We start from the raw sequence: 19,938 nt of genomic DNA on the forward strand, positions 1-19,938 counted from the left end.
AGGGCTGTCCCCAGCCGGCAGCTCCATTGAAGGGCAGCAGGCTCGGGCAGGGCTGTCCCCAGCCGGGAGCTCCATTGAAGGGCAGCAGGGCTCGGGCAGGGCTGTCCCGGATCCACTGAAGGGCAGCAGGGCTCGGGCAGGGCTGTCCCCAGCCGGGAGCTCCATTGAAGGGGAGCAGGGCTCGGGCAGGGCTGTCCCGGATCCACTGAAGGGCAGCAGGGCTCGGGCAGGGCTGTCCCCAGCCGGGAGCTCCATTGAAGGGCAGCAGGGCTCGGGCAGGGCTGTCCCCAGCCGGGAGCTCCGTCCCGGTCCCGCCCGGCGGAGGCGGTGCCGCCCTGCCGGAGCCAACGGCGGCGCGGGGCGGGGAAGGCTCCGGCGGCGGCCGCGCTGTTTGGATTCAAACTCGCCGCAAAGCGCCCGGCGGGCTCGGAGCCGCGCTCCGGCCATGGCCAACGCGTCGCAGTGTCTGGAGGAGGGCTCGGGGCGCTGGCCGCCGCCGGCCGGGCCGTACAGCGAGGCGCAGCGGCTGGCGCTGGAGGAGCTGGTGGCGGGCGGCCCCGAGGCGCTGCGGGCTTTCCTGCGGCGGGAGCAGCTGCCGCCCTTCCTGTCGGAGCCCGAGGTGCAGGACATCGCTCGGGCCGCGCTGCCGCCCGCCGCGGGCCCGGAGCCGGCGGCCGAGCCGTCGGCCGGCGCCTCGCTGGACGCCTCGTCGCTCACCTACTTCCCCGAGCGCTCGGACCTGGAGCCGCCGGCGCTGGAGCTGGGCTGGACGGGCTTCGCCAGCGGCGCCTTCCGCGGGCTGACGCGGGTGGAGGCGCATTTCCAGCCCGGCTGCGGGGACAGCATCTACGGCTGCAAGGAGGCGGTGCGGCGCCAGATCCGCTCCGCCCGACAGGTGAGTGCGCGGCGAGCGTCCTGCTCTGCCCTGCCCGGGCCCCTCTCCCCTGCGAGCACATCAAAAATCGGCACCGCTGCGCGTCGCCATGGGACGCCGAGCGTATCCAAGTGGCTTTAAAACTCATGTCGAACAGACAGTGTGATTAAGGAGGAGAAGCTCGAAAATACAGAAAAAGTGGCACTCTGTTTGCTGCATCTGCGAGCCCTCCCTTTCCCGGGTGCTCTGGGTGATGCGCCAAGAGCTCCCCGTCGCGCAGCGCTGCTGCCCTGGCCAGCACAGCCGCTGTATCCAGCTGATCCTGCTCTCACTCGGAGCAAAAGGTCTCCTGTTCAAGATTCCCCACTGATATTTTCCGCCGGACAGTTGCGCTTGCAGAAAGCTCCTACTGTCCTTCAAAGGCTGTGACACAGGAAAAGCCTCTTCTGTAAGAGAAGGTTACATGTAGATATTACACCGTGATTGTATTTTCCTTCCTTAGCTCACTAAGTGACGTACAGAATTGCTTTTGACAGGAATTTCTCCCTACAGGAGTGAACGCTTTTGTTCTGATGCACAGTATGGCTTGAAAACCACGTGGCGTAGGAAGGTGTAGCTGTTCCCTGTAACTCATTGCATTCCCGGAGTTTATAGCCTCCAACTGTAATCCCCGGCCGGGAACCTCCCTTCTCCTGAGCAGCCATTCCATTGGCTCAGCTAAAATTTAAATGTGTAGCTTCCTTTTTGGGTGGCCAGATGAAGCAACCCCTGTCTCTTTGTGTAACGTGCATGGCACACCCTGAATCAGAACCGAGCTTAGTCTCTACCCCCTTCCGAGGGCAGAAGCTCAGGGAGTGTGTGAGGATGACATGAACGACGGGCTCCTTGCCAGAAACGGTCACAGAGGAAGCTCTATTCTCAAACAATCCCTACAGGTATATGAGACCAGTCTGGTAACTCGAGTAGACACCATAACAGCATTCATTCCCCCCAAAAGCTGTACTTTTTTGTAATACTGTTCTTGCGGCATCCTGTCAAACACCTTCCCTCAGTCTGAGCCGAGAGCAAGGCAAGCTGCTCCTGCCCCATTTGTGGCTGTGCCTGATCCAGGGAGCGTTTTTGTGGACATAAATGGACATTTTTGACACCCTAAGATTTACTGAATGTTAGATTCTGTGTGATACTTCTCAATAATTTCTGAGTTCCTCAAGTTAATGTGAAGACTGGGAAAACTTCAGATGCTGTATAATTTATTCCCTAATTAATGCATTCAAATGCAGTTAGTTCAAGTGACTGCTGTGATCTTGTCCTTGCTATCCCGAATGGAGGAGTAGATAAAAGGGTTTTCTCTCTTTCCTCTAAACATTTTGGGCACAACTGTATTTCTTTTTCAGCTGCTAATTCTGGGACTTAGAAATCAAAAGTGCTGTGAATTGAGCTGTCATATGAAGGCATCAGTGCTCCCAAGGATTAATGTGAATTGTTTTGTTTTCAGGGGTGGTTTTCTTACTTGTCTAGTCTTGTCAAAAGCATCTTATTGGTTTTTAATCTTCTTCAACACTTAAGACCAGTGATTGGGTGGCAAGGAGCTCAGGACACACGCAAGAAGCACCAACATAAAGTAACTTTATCTAGAAATACCCATGTGCTTGTGCATGTTATATGTCAGAACTCAGCCAAACAGAACCAGTCCCTCGGGGAGCAGGACAGAGGTGGGAATGCAAAGCTCAGCCTGTTCCTGTGGGAAAGGTTTCCTGTAAGTGCAGGCTGTGCCACACACAGAGCAGCTGTGTTGCGTGCTTATACACCTTGGGTGTGCTGCAGCAGCCTCCATCTGATAAGGGCAAGTGCCAGGTACCCACAGTGCTTGTATTCTCATTGTTGTTTATGCTGGTTTAATTGAAAAGTGGGAAATTCAGTCATAAAGTTGAATCTTTTATGCCTTTGTGTCGCTACACAGAAGTGGTTTGGAAGGGTGAGGACTCAAGCAACAAATCAGTGTGTGAGGTGGCTCTGAATTAGCTGGAGAGATGGTTCATACATGTGATAGTCCCATTTTAGGATTTGCCTTTTTGAAAGAACCGTTGGGTGAATGGAGGGATTTCCTGTGAAGGTAGGGGATAGAAACTCAGTAAGAATATAGAAACCAGGAAGAGTCTGGAAATCAGCTGGGGCTTGTGAGATATGACAGCAAGGAGGCCATTCGAGTGAATTCTCCTGTAGCTGCTTGAAACACTGGGAGAACAGATGTGGAGATGGTTTGTCTGGATGGTTTGTCAGATTCCACTGTGATAGCTTCCCCAGTCTGGCCACATTACAGGGGATTGTGTAGGACAGGGGGATGTGAAAGTGTACAAAAGCAGCAGACAGAGGAAAAACCACTTCAGGCCTATGCTTTGCATGCTGGGGCAAAATTAATTTACAGGAGTGTTGTGGGAATATAGAAATCTTTTAGAACTTTCCAGAGACTGTGCAGGAGGACAAGGGAATGTGCATGAGGCCCTGATGATAACAGCAAGAGAAAATGGCTGGGAGAGGCAGTGGACTTGTGTAAAATAAGTCCCTTGAGTAAGTGGTGTGGCTTTCCTTGCAGGTGATTGCCCTTGTGATGGATTCATTCACAGACATTGAGATCTTCAGTGACCTTCAGGATGCCTATAACAACCGCCAAGTCCCTGTCTACATCCTTCTTGACCAGGACTTTGTACCCCATTTCTTGGAAATGTGCAACAATTTGGGAGTTTGTCCTGAGCAGGAAAGTGTAAGTACTAAACTGGGGTCAGTATGGTTTATTTTTATTTTTGTGGTACAGTTTATGCATATCAAAGAAACCTTTCTATAAAGCATCAGACAGCCTTGAAAGGCTAAAGCAACCTGTCTATTGCCCATATGTAGGAGCTACACCCATGATGTGCACCAGCCCCGTGTGCTGTGTGCAGTGTGCACTGGGATCCCTGTCCTGAGGATGCAGCAATTTTCAGAGATTTAATTTTGCAATGTTTAAATAGCTTTATTCTTTGGCTCAAGGAACTGCTTGCTAAGGAAAACAGAAACGTGGGAAGCTAAAGGGTGGTACAGCTTTCTATCATCTGCTTTCTTTCCTAATACTTTCTTTTAAGAGGATTTGGATGATGTGAGCCAGGTGATTTGTTTAGCTGCTGTGAATATAAACAGACATGGCTGTGTTATGGCTTGGATAGGCTTATGTTCACTGCAGTAAAAGTTTCTCTGGAGAGGGAAAAACACGCCTGCCTTCCTGGGCAGTAACTAATTGGAACTGACTGTTCTCACCTAATCTAACAGGAATTTAGCACTGTGTGACTAAAACCACTCATATACAGACTATATTAAAAAGCTCATTTCATTCCTGTCTTCCATACTGTGCTTAGCTGCTTTTAAGTAAAATTGCTAATCAAAGTTTTTGCAAGTTACCTTAAATTTGATGTCACTTTTTTCCTTGCTTTTCTGAACCAGATGATGAGAGTTCGAACTCTCACAGGGAGCACGTACTACATGAGGTCAGGTGCCAAAATTGTCGGGAAAGCCAAGGAGAAGTTCATGTTAATTGATGGCATTAGAGTGGCAACAGGCTCCTACAGGCAAGTATTTGGGGTCTGCTGGTGCCCAGTGAAGCTGTAGAAATGGGGATTTGCTGCAAAAGGATGTATTAACTTTGCTGTTTGCCCCATGTTAATGAGTGCCAATGGCACATGGACTAGCTGAGTTGAAGTGGGGCTGATGCAAATCTGAAAACACCTTTGGAAAACTGGTTTACTCAGCTTGTCTGGAGTTCTTTCTGCAGAAATGAATAGTCTGTTGACTTCTTACCCTGCCTTAATTTTTAAGCTGAGTTTTGCTGTCTGTAGCTTACTGTGGAAATGCACTGGAGGTTAACTGTGAGTCCTGGTTTGTTTTCAACAGTTTCACATGGTCTGATGGGAAGCTGAACAGCAGCAACTTGCTGGTGTTGTCAGGTCAAGTGGTTGAACACTTTGACCTCCAGTTCAGGATTCTTTATGCCCAGTCACTACCCATCACCCCCAAGCGACCGTCCAGCTGCAGGAACAGTGGCATGTTTGATCACCTGCTGACCAGAACAGAATCCTCTAAAGAATATACTGTGGAAGGCAACTTGAGAGCAGAATTTGCCAGACTGTCTAGCACTCCAAAGAAATTGCTGGAAAAAGCAGATCAAACTGAACATACTCCTGCGGGAAAGCTTTGTAACCTACGGCTTTCTTGTCTGTGTGAAGAGGAATCGTTCAGCAATCAAGTGGCCACAGTGGAACAGAAAAGTGTATCAACTCAAACTGGCCCATGGGAAGAGATGGCAGCTATGACGAAATGTAATGCAGCCACTCAGGTCAGCGCTGCCACAGCAGACACTAGCACTCAGGCTTCTGTCACGGCCAGAGTGACAGGCACTCAGACATCAATTTTGCTGAAGACTGCAGTGACACAGACGAAGGAAGAGGAGGGCACAGAAACACCCCTCCTTCCCAGAAAGTTGTCAAAAGAAGAGTATTTTCTGTCTGGAAAGGCCATATCCAGTTCTAGCCTGCAATCGTTGTCTTCATCATCGTCCCAGTGCTCTCTTGCAAGCTCTACAGGCTCAATATCCTCTCTCCGGTCCTTTGAATATTCCAGTAGTCACAGGGCACAGTATTTCCAAAAACTGCACAAAGAGAGGCAATTCCACTACTCCACGATCAGGTCGAAGCTGAGCCACATGGTGGATATCCTGTCCCGGCGGGGCCGTGTCCCTGCCAGCTACATGAGCCAGTACCCTGGCAGGTGCAGCCTAAAGCAGAGGCGCGACATCAGCGCCAGCCTACGCAGCCTCCGCGACGCCTCGCTCTTTTCCCTGAAAAAATGATTCCTGCCCTGACCACACAACACACAAACCCCAGTCTCAAGTTCCTGTCACTTTGTACCTAAAGATTCTTCCACTTCCGTCCAGCACTTTTGCTTCTTTGATACTTTTTTAATACACCACCCTCCAGCACTTTGTTTTATACTATGCAATGCATGTGATGAAAAAGAGACATTTCATTGTAACAACTTAGAGATCCCTCTTGTATGCATTAGTGGTGAAGATCATTTTAATTCTGGGTATTTAACTTCAAAACTGAACTTGTTACTGATTTCCAGGATTGCTAATGCCCTAGTTTTAATTTATGTAAATTTGGAAAAATCCGAGTCACACTGAACTTGCTCAGATTAGCTTTGGAGATCTATCTTATATCAAGGAATTCTCAATCTTTTTTTCCAATATTGGCTTTTATTTCCACTTTATCTTTGACAGGAGAGGAATCAGCTTTTATGAAGAGCCATAAAGCTGATTTTATTCTAACTTCTGTGATATATGTTACTCTTCCACTAAAGTTGCAAAGAGTCTGTTGAAACAGTTGCAAGTTATCTTCAGCTGTATTATTTTTCCATTGTTTAAGCCTTCTGAATGAGCTAACTAGCCCTTTAGTTTGACCATGCTCTTGTGCCTTTGTATAGAGATATAGAAATATCTCTGTGTCTGTGTGTGTGTGCTTCCTTCTTTGCAGTGAGCTCCAGGGCGAGACAATCACTGAGGGCATGTGACAAAACCCCTGTTCAAAAGTAAACTGACAAATGCACTAGGGAATGTTATGGGTTATATTGGGTAATGTTAATTAACAAGTAACTGTAGGAATTAAATAAACATTTTTCTCTTTTTAACTGTACTGTCTGAAATACTCTTTCCTGCTCTATCATTTTTCCACGACTAACTTGGTTTAGAGGAACTAAGGTGCCACTCTGGTTTTTGAAGGTACTTCCAATGTTGAGTGGACCTGAGGTTTGGTTGCTTTGCAAACCCTTTATCTGTTTGCAGATTTCTGTGCATGTCTGTGCTTGCTGGGTCTCTTACCTGAGCAGTGGGTGCAGTCTCTCCCTGAGATCTGGCCTGTACTGTTTTTCTGTAGACCTGCATCTCAGTACTTCAGGGACCAACCACACTGAATTCTGTCAAATTAAATTGGAGTCTGGGTTATGTACTTTTTTTATTTAGGTGCATGTGTGTCCAGTAGATGGCACATTTCAGCTGTTGTCTTGAGTATTGAATGAATGAATGAATGAATAAATAAAAATATCCATAACTCAAAAAGTTGCTAGTGTTGAGAGTAACTAACTTTGGCATTTCTGTCTGAAATCTCTGGATAACGAGGCTTAGCTACTTTTATTGCTTGGATTTCTAAGCAGACACTCCTTCACTAAAGCTGGAGGTGGGGAAAAAAGTTCTGTCTGCACTTGTTCAAAATGATAAGGAATTTATTGCTTGATTCGTGGATCTGGAACACTGGCACGAAACCAAGATGCAGGGAGGGAGCCAAGATTACAACTTCAAAGCCAATATCGAGTTGTATTTTTAAGAGCTCAAGTCCTGCAGTTCTTGAATGTATGTAAAGTTACCTTGTTTGTTCTACGTGCTTTATTATACCGTGCAGCTGTTAAGGTACTCTAACAGGAACAAGAAACAGTTTACAAATAAACTCCTTTTTGCCATGGGGCTTTCACCTGATCATAGCTGAGATTTGTTTTCTGTTTATTTGACATTTTAAATCGGGGTGACTAAGTCACTTCGTCGGCACTTGGTCCTTTCCGGCTGGGGCCATTTGCCCTCTCCAACCTTAGGAGCAGCCTTTTGATCCGGGCTGGGCAGCAGGCCCAGGGCTGGGCTGAGCCTTCCTCCTTCGAGGCTGGCGCTTCTGCGGGCTCTTCCCTGGGCGTGGAGAAGGCTGCGGGCTATGCCACCCGTGACTGTCCCGTGGGCGAGCGGCCGGGAGGAGCGGAGCCGGGCGGGAGGCGCGCAGGAGCCCGCGGAGCGCTATAAAGAGCCGGGGCAGCGCCGGGGCGCTCCGGCCATGGCCAACGCGTCGCAGTGTCTGGAGGAGGGCTCGGGGCGCTGGCCGCCGCCGGCCGGGCCGTACAGCGAGGCGCAGCGGCTGGCGCTGGAGGAGCTGGTGGCGGGCGGCCCCGAGGCGCTGCGGGCTTTCCTGCGGCGGGAGCAGCTGCCGCCCTTCCTGTCGGAGCCCGAGGTGCAGGACATCGCTCGGGCCGCGCTGCCGCCCGCCGCGGGCCCGGAGCCGGCGGCCGAGCCGTCGGCCGGCGCCTCGCTGGACGCCTCGTCGCTCACCTACTTCCCCGAGCGCTCGGACCTGGAGCCGCCGGCGCTGGAGCTGGGCTGGCCGGGCTTCGCCAGCGGCGCCTTCCGCGGGCTGACGCGGGTGGAGGCGCATTTCCAGCCCGGCTGCGGGGACAGCATCTACGGCTGCAAGGAGGCGGTGCGGCGCCAGATCCGCTCCGCCCGACAGGTGAGTGCGCGGCGAGCGTCCTGCTCCCGCTGCGCGGCTTCCCGGGGCCGCCTCGTCCTGCCCTGCTTCGCTTACTCTTTCATAAGCTTTCGTTCTTAATTATTCTGCTGTTTCGTATTGCTTTATGTCTTTCCCACCATCCTTTGTAGTTTTTTTTTAATCAAGTCCATAATTTGTCAGCTTTTTCCCCCCCCATACTGCTGAAAACCGAGTCCGGGCTCTCTGGGTGCCGCTGAGTTCCCTCGGAGTTGGCACTCGTGAGCGATGAATCCGGAGTGCCCATTCCCAGGTCTCTGAAATTACCATTGCTTCCCCATCCTGTGGAGGATCCATGGCAAATCCTGGGGTTCAGTCCATGGGGAAGATCTGCGGGGGTAGGAGCTGGCTCTCAAGGGATGTTTTACTCAGATCTTGACTTGAAGTATGAGAATCTGAATAATAAGGTGAAGACCAACTTGACTTTTATCTTAAACAGAGCTGAGATATAAAGAGCAGTCAGACACTGGTGGTTTTGGGTTTTCTTACTGTTTCTTTTTATATTTGATAAGTTGAAAGACTGGAAAACTGTAGTATTGGAAGTAAGCTACTTCTTCTGGCCATGCTTTTGACATCTGTTCTCAAGAAAAAAACACTTTCCTGCTTAGGAAGAGATCAAATTTGCGTAACATAGGGCAAAAACAGGGGTCTACTTCTATCTCAGGGTGAGGAAGAATACGCTTTATCACAGAAGATTGTACCATGTTCCATAGCCACCTGAAAAAAAGTCAGGAGGGAGTATTTAATTTGAAACTCAAATTTCTCATGTGCTATCTCCTTTGTGATGCTGTGGAAACAGCCTAATGGTTTCTTCTGAAACTCATTTCAGATGATTGCCCTGGTTATGGATTCCTTCACAGACACTGATATCTTCACAGACCTCTTGGAAGCCTGTAGCCAACGGCAAGTTAAAGTGTATATCCTTCTAGATCAGTCTTCATTTTCCCACTTTCTAAAAATGTGCAAGGATCTGGGAGTTGACCTTGAGCAGGAAAAGGTGAGCCTTGTCATATTTATAGAGGTATGCCTGTAATATTTAAGCTGTAAAAAGAAGAAATTATTATGGCTCTCTTATGGCTGTAATCTTTAAGCTGTGAAAAGAAGAAATTTTTACACCTGCTGCCACAACTTAAAATGGGTTTTATGTAGCTCCAGTTCTATCTTGGAAAATTTAACTATTCTTACATAAGAGAGCAATTTACAGAAAATCTGAAACCTTTGTAATTGGATGTTACAGCTGCTTTCTGAGCACAAATACTAATTGAATGTTCAAGGAAATGCAGGAGGAATGTCCAGTTCCTAAAGCATGACCGGAGTTGCTTGGGCTTGCCGAGACTTTGAAGGCTGAGGGAGTAGCAGGTTCTCAGGAGTCTGTGGAATTTGGATCCTGATGATTAGGTGACAGGAATTTTCACAGTCCCATTCTGCACAGTCAGTTTATGGGTTTGCCCCTTAATATCACCTCCTTGCCTACAAAAACAAGGCAAAATCCTCACTTGGTTCCTGGTGGGTGACTCTTGTGCCAGTGTGCAGCTCATCAGGGATGGTTATTGCTGTGTTACTCCTTTAAATGCAGTCACTGAACTTTGCAGTCCACCTGACTCTTGCCGTGTCTTTAACAGTTGATGAGGGTTCGGATTATCACGGGGAGCACATACTGCACCAGGTCAGGCACCAAAATCATTGGAAAAGCTCGTGAAAAGTTCATGTTAATTGATGGCATTAGAGTGACAACAGGCTCCTACAGGCAAGTGCCAACTTCTTTCTCTTGCTTTACATGATTTCTCTCCATGAAAAGGAAAACCAGCAATGCTGAAGAACTGCTTTCCGTATCAGATTTTATGACCAACATTTATCCTTAGAAGAGCCCACTGCTCATCATTTGGGTTGTAAGAACAACATAACTAAATGTGATGAAGGAAAATTTTCAGTGAATACTTTCTTTACTGATTATTTTGAATTAACTCATCATTTTCTCACTCTTCCTTTGCTAGTTTTACGTGGACAGATGGGAAGCTGAACAGCAGTAACATTTTGATCCTGTCAGGCCCCGCAGTTGCGCACTTTGATGTGGAATTTCGGATTCTTCATTCACGGTCAAAGCCTATCAACCTCAAAGAGTTTTCTAGCTGCAAGAAGAACAGGGTGTGGGACCAGCTGTTTAGGATAACAGTGGCTTCCAGAGACGTGACCAGGGAACACTTCCTGAGAATGGAATTTTTGTATCTGAGAGCATTTGTAGGAGATCTGAAGAGGAAGAGGAGCTGGCTGCACGCCTCCAGGGAGGCCGTGTACACCCCAAATAACACAATGCACACCTCTCCCCCGCTGACTAAGAGGAATGGCTCCCTGGTTATGAGGCCACACTGGATCATAGAGAGATGAACTGCATGTCCATGCAGAGCGAGCAGCAGAACCTCAGGAACCACGTCCGTCCATCCCTGTCCAGCACTGTCTTGCAGTGTGTTTGTGAGGACAGCTGGGAAAGAAACCTCAGACTGAGAGAAAGTGAAACTGGAATTGTGGCTTTGTTTCAAGAATACTATAAAGCCATTATTGACTTCTACTATTCTGTTAAATTTTCATTTCTCAACCTGTTCATGCATATTTTAAGCTGATAGGTTGGCAGTGTCATAGCTCAGTAGCTCAACCCTTTCTTTTTTTTTTTTTTTTAAGAAATCTAGGTATTGAAATTCATATTGCTTGAAAGCCTGTTCCAAGATGAAAGCAGGCTCTGAAATCAGTCTTGGTCTTGTACAAACTCTCCACCAACTGGTTCATGACACAAACCAGGAGTAACCCTAATCCAGAAACCAGTAGGTCAGTACCACACTACTACTCCTCCAATGTTACATTTTCTTCATACAAAATGTATGAAGGCAGGCAGAACAAGCTAATGTGTCAGCAAACAAGGCTTTAGTAGTGACTGAATTTCAAATGGCCTTTATATTAGACTGTTTGGATTGTTGGACATCATGCAATGAATGTGTGCAAGTGATAATATTCTAAAGGACCCACTATGTTTGTAGGAGAGCCAAATGAGACCAATTCCTCGGCATTACCAGACAGACTTGTTATCTTTGTAGCCACTGCTGCTGTCTGGTCTTGTGGGAAAAGCTGAGTAGATCTGAAATCTGTGAAGCTTCTTCCTCTTCACAAAAGTCCTAATTCCACCAGAAATGCAATGACACAGAAGTGAGCAACAGAACCATTTTTAAGGTCTCTTGGAAGCTCAATTTTTTTATTATTATTTTTATCCATTCATTTCTGGAAGGAAAAAAAAATAAAAACCACCCTCAAATGAATAAGCTATCCTCCCAAACAGCTGCACATTGAGGTACTGAAGTTCCAGCAGCCTGCCAATGCAGATACTCATTAGTCAAAACAAAGGTTTACCATTTCTCAATTGTTCTTGTGGCTCTTCTACTGCAAAATACTCAGATATGTGCTTGTGTGAGTGTCTTGTGGGTTCTGGGCTTCAGAGGGGAAGGTTAAAACTTGGCAGGGGAATTTCACATGGGTTTCAGCTAAACAGCAGCAAGGTGACATTAAACTGGACAGATGGATCTTACAGAAATGTAAGATTGCAAAAATGGACATTGCAAAGATGTACTGATTAGTATGCAACTAATCTGGGCCCTCTTTCTTCTGCACTGACAATCATGGAAATGTAATCATTCTGGCTCTCCTAATCTGTAAATATTCAATAGTTTATAGCTTTGTACTATTAACTTCTATCCAGATGTAAAGAAGTTTGAAATACGTATTTTTATTCTTAGCTATATTTTCCATAAAGGCAAACCCCATACAGTGTTGGACTCTATGCAAAATACTGTTTGTGCAGTCTTATTTTCATAATAATTATCTGTATATATTTTCTCAAGCATAACTTCTCTATTTTGTTATTCATATCATTATTTTAATAGGCAGCTCTTTTCATGTGGGATTTTTTCTCAACAATTACTAACATATTGATGATAAAAAATACTGTGAGTTGTGTTTATTTTTTGATAGTGTGAACTTAATATCAAAAGTACATTGAAACATATACTTAGAACTTTAAGAACATCATAATTATAACCTAATAACTTCTTTTACATGGGTTACTCAGTATAACAAGTGACCATGGAGGTAGAGTGTTGTGAGGTGCAGTCTGTGTTAATCACCATAACTGCACTGCTAGTGTGGGAAGTTATAAGAATATAGGATGTGATTAGATTTTTACTTTCCCATAAGCATGAATATATGACAGTATTAATAAACTTACTAGAAACAGTTTGGGCTATATTTTGTATTTCCTTTAGCTTCTATTTAATTAACTCACAGCCTACATTAAGTTTGATTCAATAGTGGCTTTCATGGATGTGTTTGTGGTTTAAACAGGCTGTAAGCAGCCTGTGGTGGGGTACAGCTGCATCTGTTCACTATTAGTGTCATAATTTTCTTTCTTGTCCTTCAGCTGCCTGGTGTAAAGTGCAGCAGCTATGGTGTGGGTAGTGTGGAGGCATCCTCCACTGGAGAAGGAATCGGCTCTAATTAATTAATGAGTAGGGACATTCGGGCAGTGAGCTTTCGACCCAGTTAAACCCTATGTGCTCCCCCAAGTGACCATAGAATGGGTAGGGTTGGAAAAGACCTTAAAGCGGATCTCATCCTAACCCCTGCCATGGGCAGGGTCACCTTCCACTGTCCCAGGTTGCTCCAAGCCCCGTCCAGCCCGGCCTTGGACCCTGCCAGGGATGCAGGGGCAGCCACAGCTTCTGATCCCAGTTTGCACCTCACTCCCTTCAGTCCGCCGCTCCTCGGGCAGCCACGGTAGCGCGGCCAGCCCACCCACCCGCACCGCAGTTTGCCGGAGACCAGCTGTTACCAAGTGGACCAGTAACTCCGGTGTCTCTTGGCTGCGGATGGCTGCCTTGTGAGGGAGGAAGGGCAGAGGGAAGAAGGGCGGCCGTGCTTTCGGCGGCTAACTGCGGCCCACCCGCACCGCAGTTTGCCGGAGACCAGCTGTTACCAAGTGGACCAGTAACTCCGGTGTCTCTTGGCTGCGGATGGCTGCCTTGTGAGGGAGGAAGGGCAGAGGGAAGAAGGGCGGCCGTGCTTTCGGCGGGTAGCTCCTGCCGCTGAGGGGGCGCGCGGCGGGGCGCGGTCTCCATGGCAACGCGGGCCGCGTCACGTGGGCGCCGCGCGCCGCTTCCGGCCGCCCTCTCACCCCAAGATGGCGGCGCCCGTGGGGCCGGTGAAGTTTTGGAAGCCGGGTGAGGGATGTGGGGGTGCGGGGTACGGAGCCCCGCCGCGGGCTGGCCGCGGTGAGGGGTGCGGGGAATGCAGCCCTGCTGGCCGCGGTGAGGGGTGTGGGGGACAGAGCTCCGAGCTGCCTGGCCGTGGTGAGGGGTGCGGCGAAAGCCGGCGGCGCTGCCCCGCTCGGCTCTTCGGGGTCGCTGGCGCATTTACAGTGAAGGGCAGCAAGGCTCTGAAAGGATTCGAGAACGTGTCTTATAGGAGCGGCGGGGGCAGCTGGCTTTGCTTAGTCTCCAGAAGAGGTTTAGGGGTGACCTGATCGCTCCCCACAACTCCCTGGCAGGAGGCTGTGCTGAGGTGCGAGCCGGTCCCTTCTGCCGTGCCTGCCAGCGAACCAGGGGAAATAGCCTTAAACTGAGGCACGGGAGATTCCCATTAGCTCTTAGAATTTTTTATTTCACTGTTCGGGTGGTCAGGCATTGGAGTGGTTTGCCCGGGGAGGTGGTGGAGTCACCATCCCTGAGGGTTTTTAAGAGGCGTCTGACTCTGGTGCTGGGTGCTGTGGTTTAGGGGTTACAGTGGTGGTGCAGGGCTGATGGTTGGCCTGGATGATCTTGAGGGTCTTTTCCAGCCTCGATGATTCAGTGAGGGCAGTGGGGCAAAGGCTGTCCCCTCAGTGCCGAAGCCCAGGGCGTGTTTGCCCCATACCGGGGTGCTGCCCGGTAGGGGGTGGCAGGGGAGGGGATGGGGTGGGGTGGATGTGCTGCCCTTTGAGGGGGTCTCCAGGGGATATGAAGTGTGCAGGGCAATCCCAAGGACTTCCGAGGGAGGAGCAAAATCCTGGCCATGGGTGGGAATAACCTTGGTTAACACCAGGGAGAGCAGCTCAGTGGAGAAGCACCTTGGAAACCAGGACGGTAATTGCTGATTTGTGCTAGAACTGCTTGACAGTTCTGAAAAGGACTAACCTTTTAACAGGGGAGAGTGCAAGCAAGGCAGTCCTACAAAACAGGGGAATCTTTTTTGCTCTCAGATTTTCCTGGTTGAATCTGCAGCTGGAGATGACCCATTCTGTTATTGAGATGAGTTTCTGTCTCTAGTTCACTTGTGTCATTCCACAGTTTCAGTTGTCAGTAGTTTTGTGATAATTTGCAGCAGGAATAAATCAAGTTTCAGTTCCTGAGGTAAGTTCAGAGCTGAAGCACGGGCATATCCCTTGTTTATTGTTAGGTAATATTTCGATTGCTTTCACAGAAAAGTTTTTTTTTTCTTTTTTTTTTTTTTTTTTTAATATGCTGCCACCCATGATTCCTATTTGTATGAAACATACTTATTTTGGCTGTATTGTGATGCGCCAGGCAGAAGTGTGTTGTTCCAGTTAAAATTCACTCCTGTTGTGTAGGCTCTGAAGGTCCTGGTGTCAGTGTCTCCGAGGAGAGGCAGAGCCCTGCTGAGAGCAGCGCTGTGACTGTCATCTACAACCCTTATGCTTCCCTCTCCATTGAACAGCAAAGGCAAAAGCTGCCTGTTTTTAAGGTACAGGAGTTCTTTTTGATATATTAAATGTGTTGTATGATGCCTGGTTCTTGTGGTTTTTTTTGTTGTTTTGTTTTTTTTTTTTTTGAAAGAGCAGTATAAAATCACTTTGCAACATAAATAATGATTTTGTGGCTTTGCTCTCTATTTATTGGAATTTTTTGTACTATTTGGCAACTGTAACTGACAGTTCTAAGGGCTTTATTGATGGATGCTATTTACTATATGCTGTACATGTTGTTTATAGATTTTAAAGGACTGTTTAGCTTTTGGCAGTGAACACCATGTAACAAGAAGTCACTCTGTCTGCCAGATATGCAAATATTGTAATTTTAATTGTTTTCATATTTTTGTACAATCTGCTTTTTATGTTTAAATGTCATCTTCTCTTTCAGCTAAGAAATCACATACTTTACCTAGTGGAGAACTACCAGACTCTGGTGATTATTGGGGAAACAGGATGTGGGAAATCAACGCAGATTCCACAAGTAAGTGTCTGGTTAGGTCGGTAGAATCAGGTAGTCCCTCAGGGGATTTTACATGGAATATTGAGCAGAACCAGGTAAAAACACAAAGTGTGGGGAACTAACACCTTGGTATAAGCACAGCATGAGCAGTGTCTCTCTTATCCCCACTGTTGTTTGCAGTACCTGGCAGAAGCTGGCTGGACAGCCGAAGGAAGAGTTGTTGGGGTGACACAGCCTCGTCGGGTCGCTGCTGTTTCAGTGAGTGTCCCCATCTTCCCAGTCTGTTGGCATTATAACCTCCAGTTTAGCAGCAGGTTTTGCTGAATTGCAGGAATCTGCACGAGCTCCTGAATGAATAGGTGTTTCTGCTTGTCTTTCTCTAAGAGCTGCTGGTGTTCCACACCGAATTCAACCTGATTAGTGGGTCTGGCCAAAAATTTCAGCATTCCAGAATTGCAGATGTAGAAGCTTTGAAGTAAAATTGACTGATGTCAGCAGAACTGTGTGCGGAAGTTAGGGCTGAGCTGTGATTGACTCAGGACTAGAACTGTGCTTGTGTGACCCTCAACTTCTTTCACAAGGTGAAACAGTGATGTAAATCTGCGTATAGTTATGCAGCCACTGGAAGAAACAAGAGGTTGTGCACCTCTTTCTAGCAATTCATAACTAGGTTTTTAATATTTTTTCTGTGTTTGTTTTTTGTTGTTTATTTGGGGTGTGGTTTTTTTTTTTTTTTTGTTTCCCCTTGTAAAAATGTCAGGCAGAGGAAGAAACAGTTTTATTGTGAGAAATTTTTGCATGTACATATTTTGTCTTGGAGAGCATAACATCATCTGGATGTGCTGTGAGGGGGAAAAGGAGATGCTGAGGGCAGTGACTTCTCTCTGATAGCAGCATGCACAGAAAGCATCCTCTGCTCCTTTGTCTTCACAACTGCTGCCAGGCACTGATAGGGGTGAAGTTTCTGCTGCAGCATTCTTTTTATACAGAGAGCTGCGGTGCCATTTTATAACCCTCATTTTGCCTGTTCTCCATAATATAGTAAATGGTATCTGCAACACACCAGCATCTACCTTGGTAAATACTGTAGAATCCAGCATTCCTTGATCAGATCCAGCCTGGTTAAGGGGACAGTCTTTAGCAGTGCTCTGCATCTTGTGCTTTGGGCAGTCTGCCTGCAGTGTCCTCCCTTTTCTCCTTCATAGGGCATCCAGCTGACAGAGCACAAGTTCTACAGAATATGTTGTGAGTGCTGCAATGATTTCTCACAGCAAACTCACTTCTCTTTTCCCTTTCATGTCTTAATGCGTCATTTTTAAGCCTAAAATAGAAAGATTATTCCATTCAGGCTTAGTACATGGACACAGCAGTTTTTTTCTTTGAGACTGTTGTTGCAGACTGCCTGGACTGTGGCTGTTACTGGAGATGAGAAATACAACTGATGATTTATTGTTTTGTCCTGAACAGAAAATTATATTTTATTTTAATAGGTGACTTATCTGCTCTCCCATCCAGAGCATGGGGGTTGTTAGAAACAAAGATAGGTTGCTGCAAAGATATAAAGCATAGTTTAGAAATTCCTGAACTCTTGCTTGCATTACCCAGATTGACAATTATCCTGAATTCTTGTGCTCAGAGTGATGGAATGGTAAGATTCCAACTGAAATAATGAATTTACTGCCTGTAGGTATAGGCTAGAGTGTCACTAAAATGACTGGCACTAACTTGTGGTTGGAGTTCTACAGGGACTAATTCATGTATTGTGGAGTTTTATTGTATCTTTAGATGTCTTTGTAATTTGTAATGACACAAGGCTGGAGTGTGCTGAGCTGTTTGTTGCTTATGAGGATCTCTTTTCTCAGGTTGCAGGCCGAGTTGCTGATGAAAGAGGTGCAGTACTGGGACACGAGGTTGGATATTGTATCCGGTTTGACGACTGCACAGACCCACAGGCTACAAGAATTAAGGTGAAACACAAACAGTGTGTGGTTACTCTGAAGGGATTAGTTGAAACTCTTCAGTACTTTTGCAAAATTAATGAGAACCTTATGATGCCCACTCAAGAGAATAGGTAACATTGCAGTTTCCCAGGTGGGTACCCCAAAATTGTGCTTGAAATGGCTGTGGCAATCCAAACCTTAATAAAATGAGTACCTGTTCTATTCTGATAGTCTGACAAGCAGCATTTTAAATCTAAAGAACAATTTCAAGGCATGGCCATCTGTTGGTACCGCACTGGTGTGAGCTGTGTGCCACTCAAAGTCATAGGGAAAGGCTGCAGTGAATCACAGATCAAAAGTGACCTCCCCTAACAATAGATTTTGATTAAAAGCACAGATAAAACCCAAGATGAATAGGCTGAGACATAATTTGGTGGATTAAATAGCAACTTTGCAGATGTTTTTCAGTGCTGTGAGCAATGTTAGCATTGCTTGTGTTCTGCAGAAGAGGATTTGCTCTAGTTGTGCTGGAATAGCAGTGATGATGAATGAGACAATTTGCTTTGTGATTTTTTTTTCAGAGGTTGGTGTTCCTTTTACAGTGAAAGAAATGGAGTTATTTGTTCATTAAATAGAGCTGAATTTAATTTTTTAAGCATGATTATTAATTTAGAGTTGGAAATTTGGAGGTTTTTACCATCAGTTCTTACTTAGCAAGGCCACAGTTGCAATCACAGTCTAATTTGATAGATCATTAGAAAATTAAAGGCCAGGAAACATTCAGGCAAAAGCCTACAAAAACATCTATGAAATGTTAGTGGAGACTATATGGTAAGGATTTTTTTTGCCTTTTTTTTTTCATTCACTTCTAGTTTCTAACTGATGGTATGCTGGTGAGGGAAATGATGGCTGATCCTTTATTAACAAGATACAGGTAAGAAAATGTAGAATGAATGCTTTCTGAAGTGCAATTTGGTAAAAATCTGCTTTTTTCAAGCTATTATGATAGCAGTTTTTATAAATTATTAGTGGCTATTATAAATTAAATAGCAAAAAAGTGAAAATTATTGTAGAACTCTGACTTCTTTATGTTGTAAAAACAACACTGTTTTTATCAACGACATATTGTTGTTAGTTGATCACTGCAACACCAAAACCAACAAGATTTGATGCTGTAGTTTTGAGACAAAAGCTAAGGGGGCTTTATGGAGTCCAAATTGTTTTATTTCTTAATTTTAATTTTTTTTTTTTCTTAATTTTAAATTATTTTTTCTTCCTTATACTAATAAAAAAAAAAAACAACAAACAGGCTTTTCTGATGCCCAGAAAACATATGCAGTGCAATAAACATAGACTTGTTTTCTTCTACTCCTTTCCAAAAACTAGCCTGAATAGAGAACAGGGTGTATGTCCCATGTGATGTCAGGTACATTTTTCTCCCTGCTTCACTTCTGCACGCTTTTTGAAGTTCCCCAATTCTGTAAGTGGCTGTGAACAGTAATAGTCCAGCAGCAGATTTCAAATAATGGTGTTTCTAGAAGACAGTGAGACACTGATTCTAGTGTCAGTCAAGTAATTTCTGAAACCTTACCTTTCTGCTTTTTTCACAGTGTCCTCATGCTGGATGAAGCTCATGAAAGGACTCTTTATACAGACATTGCCATTGGCTTACTAAAAAAGGTAATTCTTTTTTAATTCACTGTAATTCTGTCATTTTAGGTTGGTAATTTTAATACAGCTCTCTGTAACTGTTTTAATTTCCATCCTTTTCATTCAACCTCTGATCCTGATGGCTGGTAATTGAGGGAGTGTGATTGCTGCTTCCTCATTTAGGGAGTGTGATTGCTGCTTCCTCATTTATCCTGCAGCCCATTGTACATACCCAGCTATTTACTTTGGTCATCTGACATTGAGGATCCTCTTTTTCTTTCCCCTGATGCTGAAATGTCTCCTTAGCTGATAGTTCCAAAAATACACTGTTGATTCTGCTGCTGCTTATCATGTGAAGTGATCTGATAGGGTCTTGTTGCTGACTTTCAGCCTACTAAAGATCTGACTCCCACCAGAAATCAAGAGTAAATTAAAATAACTGACTGAATGCCCTTAAAATAATTACATGAAACTCCAAACAGTCATCGGGTTCTTAGACCTGTGGGGTGATATGGCTGCTTCATTCATCACCTGTCTTGTAGTTTAAAGTAGTTTTACAGAGAGGTTTCTGCTAATCTGGATTCTCTAAATCGTGGTCTAGTCTTGTATTTCGGAAAGCAGTTTTAACTCTGGATGTTGTTGGTCTCTCTCCCAGGTTCAGAAGAAGCGTGGGGATCTTCGCCTGATTGTGGCTTCAGCCACCTTGGATGCAGAGGTACAGCTCAGAGACTTGGGTTGAAATGAGGTGACATTAGGTGACAGCTCCACTGCTATTCATGTACAGCTTATCCTCTGTACTGCCTGAGTGGTTGCAGAAAAAAATCTGCTGTTGTTCAGTTGCTCTTTTT

At 46.0% G+C, this 19,938-nt stretch overlaps 3 protein-coding genes across 4 annotated transcripts in view; all 3 read left to right on the top strand.

The window, feature by feature from the left end:
• Positions 1 to 241: 241 nt before the first annotated feature.
• Positions 242 to 7,427, top strand: LOC137483999 (protein FAM83D-B-like). Its single transcript, XM_068207514.1, has 4 exons — positions 242 to 895; positions 3,468 to 3,635; positions 4,349 to 4,473; positions 4,796 to 7,427. The coding sequence occupies exons 1-4, from the start codon at positions 446 to 448 to the stop codon at positions 5,748 to 5,750; spliced, it is 1,698 nt and encodes a 565-aa protein (XP_068063615.1). The 5' UTR covers positions 242 to 445; the 3' UTR covers positions 5,751 to 7,427.
• Positions 7,428 to 7,708: 281 nt separating this feature from the next.
• Positions 7,709 to 12,481, top strand: LOC137484002 (protein FAM83D-B-like). The gene is made up of 4 exons (XM_068207517.1): positions 7,709 to 8,220; positions 9,086 to 9,253; positions 9,879 to 10,003; positions 10,251 to 12,481. Exons 1-4 carry the CDS (start codon positions 7,771 to 7,773, stop codon positions 10,639 to 10,641), a joined length of 1,134 nt encoding a protein of 377 aa, XP_068063618.1. The 5' UTR covers positions 7,709 to 7,770; the 3' UTR covers positions 10,642 to 12,481.
• A 952-nt stretch (positions 12,482 to 13,433) lies between these two features.
• Positions 13,434 to 19,938, top strand: part of DHX35 (DEAH-box helicase 35) — a 29,340-nt gene continuing 22,835 nt past the window's right edge. For both annotated transcript variants that reach the window (XM_068207515.1, XM_068207516.1), the window contains exons 1-8: positions 13,434 to 13,514; positions 14,900 to 15,033; positions 15,429 to 15,521; positions 15,681 to 15,758; positions 17,363 to 17,467; positions 18,313 to 18,374; positions 19,051 to 19,120; positions 19,746 to 19,805. In XM_068207515.1, coding sequence (XP_068063616.1) covers positions 13,475 to 13,514; positions 14,900 to 15,033; positions 15,429 to 15,521; positions 15,681 to 15,758; positions 17,363 to 17,467; positions 18,313 to 18,374; positions 19,051 to 19,120; positions 19,746 to 19,805 — 642 coding nt within the window. In that variant the 5' untranslated portion in view covers positions 13,434 to 13,474. The remainder of the gene's footprint in view (positions 13,515 to 14,899; positions 15,034 to 15,428; positions 15,522 to 15,680; positions 15,759 to 17,362; positions 17,468 to 18,312; positions 18,375 to 19,050; positions 19,121 to 19,745; positions 19,806 to 19,938) is intronic.

Source organism: Anomalospiza imberbis, chromosome 17 (genome assembly GCF_031753505.1).
Source record: "Anomalospiza imberbis isolate Cuckoo-Finch-1a 21T00152 chromosome 17, ASM3175350v1, whole genome shotgun sequence".
NCBI classification, from domain to species: domain Eukaryota; kingdom Metazoa; phylum Chordata; class Aves; order Passeriformes; family Viduidae; genus Anomalospiza; species Anomalospiza imberbis.